Source organism: Helianthus annuus, chromosome 16 (genome assembly GCF_002127325.2).
Source record: "Helianthus annuus cultivar XRQ/B chromosome 16, HanXRQr2.0-SUNRISE, whole genome shotgun sequence".
Lineage (NCBI taxonomy): Eukaryota > Viridiplantae > Streptophyta > Magnoliopsida > Asterales > Asteraceae > Helianthus > Helianthus annuus.
The window spans coordinates 107,871,218-107,880,224 of record NC_035448.2 but is presented as its reverse complement, the minus strand read 5'-3'; the positions used below and the strand labels follow the sequence as shown (position 1 = coordinate 107,880,224).

The 9,007-nt window shown below is 40.1% G+C and overlaps 1 protein-coding gene across 1 annotated transcript; it reads left to right on the top strand.

The window, feature by feature from the left end:
- Positions 1 to 5,392: 5,392 nt before the first annotated feature.
- On the top strand, positions 5,393 to 8,557 carry LOC118488233 (the record flags this gene model as incomplete). Its single annotated transcript, XM_035985475.1, has 4 exons — positions 5,393 to 6,283; positions 6,320 to 6,607; positions 6,821 to 7,720; positions 8,489 to 8,557. Coding segments are annotated over exons 1-4 (2,148 nt in total), but the record flags the coding sequence as incomplete, so codon positions are not given.
- Positions 8,558 to 9,007: the final 450 nt, after the last annotated feature.

Below are 9,007 nucleotides of genomic sequence, written 5' to 3'. Positions count from 1 at the left end.
GGGATGTATGAGAACCATTTGAAATCGTTGGATGTATGTGAACCATTTGTAATCATTTGATTGATGTGAACCATTTGTAACCATTTGATATATGTGAACCATTTGTAACTGTCTGAACCGTTAGGTTAGGGAAGTGATTAGGTAATGGGGCGGGTGTAATGTGTTAAAAGCATGGTGGATACGCCGCTGGTACTTCCTATATATAAGTGCTTTTAACACATTGTATATCGTTGCGTTATCTAGATCACTTGGATAAATGATTTTGAAACAATGTCACACAAGGATGTTTTCTGAATATTATAAACCATACGGGTTTTACTAACGAGTTTCTACAATATGTTTTACAATTTGATTTCATAAAACAAATGTTTTGGAGTTAAGAATCATGGCTATAAGATTTTATAAATTATAACCAACTTGATTTGAGTTGGTTAATTATGTCGCAATACTATACTTTTCAAAACAAGTTTTTTTTAATTAAGTATTGCAACATGTAAAACGAGCCATGAAACTGACACTCATATAAAACCTATGTACTCGCCGGCATTTTTATGCTGACGTATTTTCACATGTGTTTCAGGTACCATAGTTGATGATGTTTGATGATGATATTTGTGTATGCTCATATAGGAATGGACGAGGCCTTAGTGACTTAATAACAATGAAAGTCTATTTGTTCAGGTTTTGTTTCAAATTCCAATGTAATGTAATACATTTAATTCAATAAAACGAAACTTTTTAATCCATGGTTGTGAAACAATGATTCTGTTACAGCATTCCCCGACGTTTCCGCCACGTTTTGTTGTTTTACGTGGTCGGGGAGTGACAACAACCGCTCTGGCGCAGGGTGACCTCGATCGAATCGAACCATTGAAACAAAGCCGTAGGGCCATCTTCTCCTAATTCTTTCGGTCCGCAAGCTTTAAACTGCTTGAAGCTGAAAGCAGCTTTGGGAGTCTCAGTCCTAGACTCTTCAGACGATTTGCTTACATTCTCGTACAATTCACTCACGATCTGAGGAACTACCTTTGCCATTTGCTTGGCGATGAGAGCAGCAAGGCGTTTGTCTTTCTGGATCTGGCGAGCAGCGCACGAGTGACGGGATCCAGATGACGACATTGTCTGCAACAGACATCGCCATAGGACTCAGACACAATATAATCGAATCTCACCTCACACGCCTAATATTACTAAAGCTCAGGAACACGATTATGTAACATACACTCACATAGGCACATAATCACATATTCACATAGGCACATAATCACAGATTCACATAGGCACAGAAGCACATAAGCACGTAAGACACAGTATCACAAAATCACAGAAGCATATAAGCACAAGAGGCAGTCAGAATACAGAAACCTATCCTTCAAAGTTCGCGAGCGTTCGAGAGTAGCGATTGTGATCGACGAGTACATAGCGAGCAACATAACGATTTGTGAGCGTATTGAGGGAGATGCGCTGTACGAGTCGTGTGTCTTGATCAAAGCGAAAGCGAAAAGCGAATAAATCACCAAAAATCGTAACACATAAGCAGATAAAATCACATAAAACACATAAAATTCACATAAAACGACAAATATCAGAGTCGGCAGTAGCGAGCTCAGAATCGAAACACATAAAAATTGAGAAATAGATTGTCTGCGGCTGTTAGACGTTGACTACCCAAAGTGGTTCGACTATTCACAAGGACTGTTGGTACACGCTTTAACCTTCGGGACTGTGCTCTCGCCTCGAATTAGGGCGAATGGCACGCATCCTTCCAGTTACAATGTGACTTCAAGTCGTTGGAGTCCGTCGAGACTTTAGTGAGAGTTTTGTAAGACCAAAATAGGGCGGAATAAATCGTCAAGGTTCGGGTTTCACCCCTAACTTAACAACTTTGTTCCTGTTTTGATAAAAATAGCTACAAAAGCCTGCATTAAATACGGATTCCACTCCTGTTTCAACGCAAACTCTCGTGTTTATCGATAAAAATGCGGGTCGAACAAGCAATTTAGTCGAGAGTTTGCGGTTTTCACACCTAGTCTCGACCTAATCACGATGTTGGTGCATGCATCTTTCGACTTCGTCTTGTATCGAGACTTAGTTTACATTGTATAGATCAGGGCTCGTTTTATGAGAAAATAGGAGAGTTTGAGAGTTAAGAAGCTGATTTCGCTCCTAACTCATATGTATGTGATTTCGCCCGGAATCACATGTTCTGATTCTGCTCCAAATGTTGAGATGTCATTCCGGGCGAAATCAGACTACTATATATAGTCACTCAGGAGCGAAATCGGGAGCCATTCCCTTGTATTCCATGCCGAAGTGCTGCCGGTGTGAGGTTTGAATGTAATCGCTATCAGATCAATCAAATCAGTGATTTAAGTGAATTGCAAGCTGTTTCTATCTTTGTTTCTTGTTTTCCGCACCTGAAACAGAGTAAAACTCCTCTGAACGACTCATTTGGGTCGTCGCACGATCCTACAATTGGTATCAGAGCCAGTTGGAGGAGTTCTGCAGTTTACAGCCGAATTTCATTGAGATTTCTAGCTTCTACACCTTTTTTCATCATTTCAGGAAGTTTTATCGGACAAAACAGGTTCAAAATTTCACAGATTGTTTAAAATTGGTCATAGACAAACCCTAGAAAGTTTCATCGCTAAAATCGGACTAAAAATGGACCAAAATTGTAATGCCCATAAATTTAAAATCATTTTTATAGAAATAAAAAGAATAATAGTAATTATTTATTAAGGAAATCCTAAATGAGACACCCAAGTAAATTGGCATGAACCCTAAAAATTTTTTAGAACAATCGGAATCAGGATCAGGGCCCCTAAAACTCAGGGGGGGCAAAACCCTAGTTACGATTATCTAAATAACTTGCTGGCCGTTTTGAATTTTACAATTTTATCAACTCAGCTAAGCTACTTAGACACGAAGCTACCTATAGAAAATAGGTGACCACTCGCGTAGCGCGACACGTATAGGGGTTACCCCTCGCGCTACGCGACAGGGACAAATTTCGCCTAACATAAATTACCAATAGCGTAGCGCGACGCCTACAAGTGATACCCCTCGCGCTACGCGACGGTGTCAAAATTCGGGTATAAATAGAGGAGTCTGGGACTTGATTTCTGGCACAAAATCGACGGAAAAACTCACAATATACACAGAGTTATCGTCGTTTTACTTCAATTAACACACACACTATTATCGAGGTGCTGCCGCAATCAGGGTAATTACTCGATCGCTATTACGATTCATTGTCCGGAATCAATATATCCCAAAGAATATCTAAGTGCTGCCCATATTTGGGTTATGCTTCATCTATCATCGGTAATCCGATGACTGAGCCGAAGCAGTGTACTTTATCGTTGTCGATGATTCGATATACGAGCCGAAGTACTGTACTTTATCGTTTGTCATTTTGATAAATGAGCCGAAGTATTGCACTTGGACATTCATTGTCCAAATTGATCTCGGGGAATTATCGTAATCGTTGTATTGATCACTAACTCTGTTTTGTGTGCATTATTGTGAAATTAGGTTAAAAGATTAATCAGTAGTCTAAACTCTGCCCATATAAATCTAAAATATTAGCATAAGGTAGCTTCACTTTGGAGTTATTAAGGTACGGATCCTTACCCCACTCTTTATTGCTTCATATTCAAATTGTTATAAAACCACTAAATTACTATGTCTGTTAAAAACTCCTCACGTCTTTGATTATCGATTCATTTGACAGTCCGTTCGATTCCTATCAATTGATTTAGTTTTCATGTCATGCGATAGTATTATGTTGTTACACTCATTATCGCATGTTCCGATATATGTTCCGTTTTGTTATGAAAATAAGTTTTATAAGTTATGTGAATAAGACCATTTGTACTCTGATACCCTGAGTATCGCTTCTCGTGGAGTGTCCCACGAGCATGTTGTTGTGGCATCAACATCATGTGCTCCATCCGTGACGGAGAGATCAGTTCACGGCGTCTCTTAAGTACAAGTGTGGTACATAAGGCTATTAGGAGGCGTATGGATCGATCCTAGGATTTAAGTATAAGGAGGTGGATAACGGGTATGCCAATTCGCCATCTCATGTGATAAGTATGCAGGAGTAGCTACCTGTGTATTGTCACGTTTTAAGTTTGCTCATGGGTACATCCGTAAGATATGATTATGAAATTTTGTTCTTGCATCGTATCATTTTCGCCTAAAGTTCCATCCGGATAAGATTTCATATGAAGCATTTATTTGGTATTTGAGCCTAAAATTCCGTACTGAGCATTCGGCTCATTCCGTAAACTTTTTGTATATACAGGTCCACAGGCTACTTTGGGAGGGGAAAAGAGAGAAGAATAAAGCCTAGGAATAAATCTGAAGATATTAGTTAAATAAGATGAATGTCTCCACTTGTATATTAGTCTTAACTTTAATGATCGTATGGTTGTGTCCTTATCAAATAAATAAATAGAATTATGACTTTTTGTTTCTGCTACCGTTATTGTGACACGCCAGCCCTTTCCGGGTTGGGGTGTTACAGCTATGGTATCAGAGCAAAGGCTCTTTCCTGTAGAGAACTTGAAGATAGTAATTAAGACCTGTGAGGAATGGGTAGATATCTATGATAGGATTCAACTTGATCTCTTATTTGATTTAACTCCTATGTCTATTCTTATAGATGCCTCCTCGTCGTCCGCCACGTAGGAATACTCGTACTAACCATGAACGTAACAACACTTCTTCGAATGAGACTCCAGTTGATCCAAACATAGTTAATGCTATCAACCAGGCTGTTGCTGGGTTGCTTCCAAACCTTGTTGCCCAAACAGCTGAGGCCGTTATTCAACAAACTCATCATCCAGAACACACTAACACTAATCCAATCTCTGGTGGTGAAACTCGTGAGAATACCACTAACAATATTACTTATAGTATAGACATATGGATTAGTAAATTTCAAAAACAAAAACCGAAATCCTTTAGTCACGCTACTAATCCAGTCGAAGCAAGAAACTGGATAGCTCACATTGAAAAGATCTTCGGAGTTCTTGGAGTTCCGGAGCAATACAAAGTTAGACTGGCTACCTACAAATTTGAAGATGACGCACAAACTTGGTGGGAAGGATATAAGCAAGTCAAAGGAGGGGATGATTTTGACGCTAATCTTTCATGGGTCGACTTTCGTAATATCTTTTACGATAAATATTTTTCGACCGCTGATAAAGAAGCTTATATCAGGGAATATGCAGTAATTCGACAGGGGAGTGATGAACCAGCCTCTGAGTTCATTACTCGATTTTCAAGGTTGGCTAGTATTGTAGGAGATGTTGCCGGATCAGCAGAAGTCCAGGCAGAAAAATGCAAGTGGGCAGTTAATGATCGAATTCGGAAGTCGATCATGTACATGAAATTTAAGGATATCACCGAAGTTGCTGATGCAATCAAAACTTTTGAATTCGAAAGGAAAGAATTCCTATCTCGAACTGGGGATAATAAGAAGAGAAATAGAGAAGGCCAATTTAAGCAAGAAATCGGCCAGTTATCCACTACGCCACAGCATCAAGATCGTAAAGTGCAAGGAAATCAAAACTTTGGAAATCAAGCACGTCAATGGCAACCTAGACTTCAAAACCCGAGACCTGCTCACAACCAGATTCAGTTGTATGCAGAACCTATTAGAGCCCAACCACTGAATCAACAAGTAAACCCGAATCAGATTACATATCCTCTATGTAATACTTGTGGTAAAAGACATCAGGGCGTATGTCACCGAAGTACAGGAGCATGTTTTAAATGTGGCCAAACTGGACACATGATCAAGGAATGTCCTAAGAAAGATACTAAGAAGAATCATCAACCCAATGTTGGAGGAAGAGTTTTCGCACTTTCTGCTACTGACGCTGCTAATGTTCCAGGTACTGTATCTGGAACCCTTCAGATTGGTGAACATAGTATCTATGTGTTATTCGATACAGGAGCGACTCATTCTTTAGTATCCCACTCGTTTACTAAGTATCTTCCGATAAGACCAACTCTCTTAGATCATACTTTAACCATTTCCACTCCCATAGGAACTTCATCCGTAATCACTTACGTATATAAAGATTGTCCGATTCGTATTGAATCTATTGTGTGTAAGGCAGACCTATTTCCAATACATATGTGTGACTTTGATGTTATTCTAGGAATAGATTGGTTGTCTAGACATCAGGTAACTATAGATTGTCATTCTCGCCGTGTTATTTTCGGTAATCTTCATCATCCTGATATTATATATCAGGGAACTCAAGCTCATAAATCTCTTAAAATTATCTCTGCGCTTAAGGCTCGAAAATCCATATCAAACGGCTGTGCTGGATTCCTAGCATCGATTAAGGATATTTCTGCTAGTATTAAGAGTATCGATAGCCACTCCGTTGTCCGTGAATATCCTGATGTATTTCCGGATGAACTTCCGGGATTACCACCCGACCGTCAGTTAGAATTCACCATCGACTTGATCCCTGGTGCCGAACCTATTTCTAAAGCTCCATACCGTATGGCCCCGATGGAACTGAAGGAGTTGAAGGAACAATTGCAAGAATTGTTAGATTTAGGATTCATAAGACCCAGTGTTTCACCTTGGGGTGCTCCGGTCTTATTTGTGAAGAAGAAAGACGGTAGTATGCGTTTATGTATTGACTACCGAGAGCTGAACAAGATTACTATTCGTAATCAATATCCTCTGCCTCGCATTGATGATCTCTTTGATCAACTTCAGGGGGCTCAGTTCTTCTCAAAAATCGACCTAAGGTCTGGGTACCATCAGTTAAAGGTCAAGAATGAGGATGTTCCCAAGACCGCTTTTCGTACTCGATATGGTCATTACGAATTTTTGGTTATGCCCTTTGGGCTAACTAATGCACCCGCAGTCTTTATGGATTTGATGAATCGCGTATTTCACCAATTCCTAGACAAATTCGTTATTGTCTTTATCGATGACATTCTGGTGTATTCTAAGAGTCGCGAAGAGCATGAAGCACATCTACATATAGTACTTGGAACCTTGCGGCATGAGAAGTTGTACGCGAAGTTTTCCAAATGTGACTTTTGGCTTAGCCAAGTGTCATTTCTAGGTCATGTTATATCAGCAGAGGGAATTATGGTAGACCCAACAAAGGTTGAAGCTATTACAAAATGGCCAAGACCCACTTCTGTTACCGAAATACGAAGTTTCTTGGGTCTTGCTGGCTATTACCGAAGATTTGTTGAAAGATTCTCGGTAATTGCTTTACCACTCACAAAACTCCTAAGAAAAGGGGTGAAGTACTCATGGAATGAGGAACAAGAGAAAAGCTTTGAAGAATTAAAGAAACGACTCGTATCCTCTCCGATACTCGCTCTCCCTTCTGGATCAGGAGGATACCAAGTCTACAGTGATGCCTCAAAGAAGGGATTAGGTTGTGTGCTAATGCAACATGGGAAGGTTATCGCTTATGCCTCCCGTCAGTTGAAGCCTTATGAAGTTAACTATCCTACACATGATTTAGAACTGGCCGCAGTCGTCTTTGCACTTAAGATTTGGCGACACTATCTGTATGGTGAAAGATGTGATATCTTTACCGACCACAAGAGCCTCAAGTATATATTTACGCAGAAAGAGCTAAATATGAGGCAAAGAAGGTGGTTAGAACTTTTAAAAGATTATGACGCAAATATTCAATACCATCCAGGCAAAGCCAATGTTGTAGCTGACGCATTAAGCCGAAAGAATTCCGGGACTATATCTTGCCTACAAATTCAACCTCATATTAGGAGGGATCTTGAAAGGATGGACATTTGGCTTCAGTTTAGTAAATCTGATGGATATCTAGCTAGAATGCAGATTGAACCCGACCTCATATCGCGGATCAAAGATGCACAAAAGCAAGATGGAGAACTTTGGGCAATTGTGCAAAATCTCGAGGTGGGTAAGCAATCTGAATTTAGTATAGACCATCAGGGGGTGATTTGGTGTGGCAAAAGACTTTGTGTACCCGATGACTCCACCCTTCGTGAGTCATTGTTAGCCGAAGCTCACAGCTCACCATTTTCAATTCACCCAGGATCTACCAAGATGTATAGAGATTTAAGACAGAACTTCTGGTGGAATGGCATGAAGGAAGACGTTGCTCGATACGTAAGTAAATGCCTCACTTGCCAACAAGTGAAAATTGAACACAAACGAGCAAGCGGTCTGTTGCAGCCATTGGATATTCCCATATGGAAGTGGGATGAAATCACAATGGATTTTGTTACTGGCTTACCTAAGACATTCAAGAAGAATGATGCTGTATGGGTTGTTGTCGATAGATTATCAAAGTCAGCACATTTTCTACCAATTCAGCAAGGATTTTCGGTTAATAAGTTATCCGAAATATTTCTTCAAGAAATTATTCGACTCCATGGCACACCATCTTCCATTGTTTCCGATAGAGACCCACGTTTTACCTCACGATTTTGGAAAGGCTTTCAGGCAGCTTGGGGGACACGACTAAAGTTTAGTACGGCTTTCCATCCACAAACAGATGGGCAGTCAGAACGTACGATTCAGACCTTGGAAGACATGCTCCGAGCATGTGCACTTGAATGGTCTGGAAACTGGGATGAATATCTATGTCTTGTTGAGTTCGCTTACAACAACAGTTGGCAAGCAAGTATTGGCATGGCACCCTTTGAGCTTTTGTACTGTCGGAAATGTCGTGCACCCATATGCTGGGATGAAGTCGGAGAAAAGATTATTGAAGGGCCAGAATTAGTTCAGATTACAAATGAAAAAGTCATTATAGCCCGAGAAAAATTGAAAGAAGCTCAGAGTAGACAAAAGAGCTATGCCGATCAAGATAGACGACCCCTCGAATTTAAAATTGGTGACCACGTATTCTTAAAGGTATCACCTTGGCGTAGCATTCGTAGATTTGGAATTAAAGGAAAACTTAGTCCCCGTTTCATCGGTCCATTTGAAATCCTTGAAAGAATTGGAGAAGTGTCATAT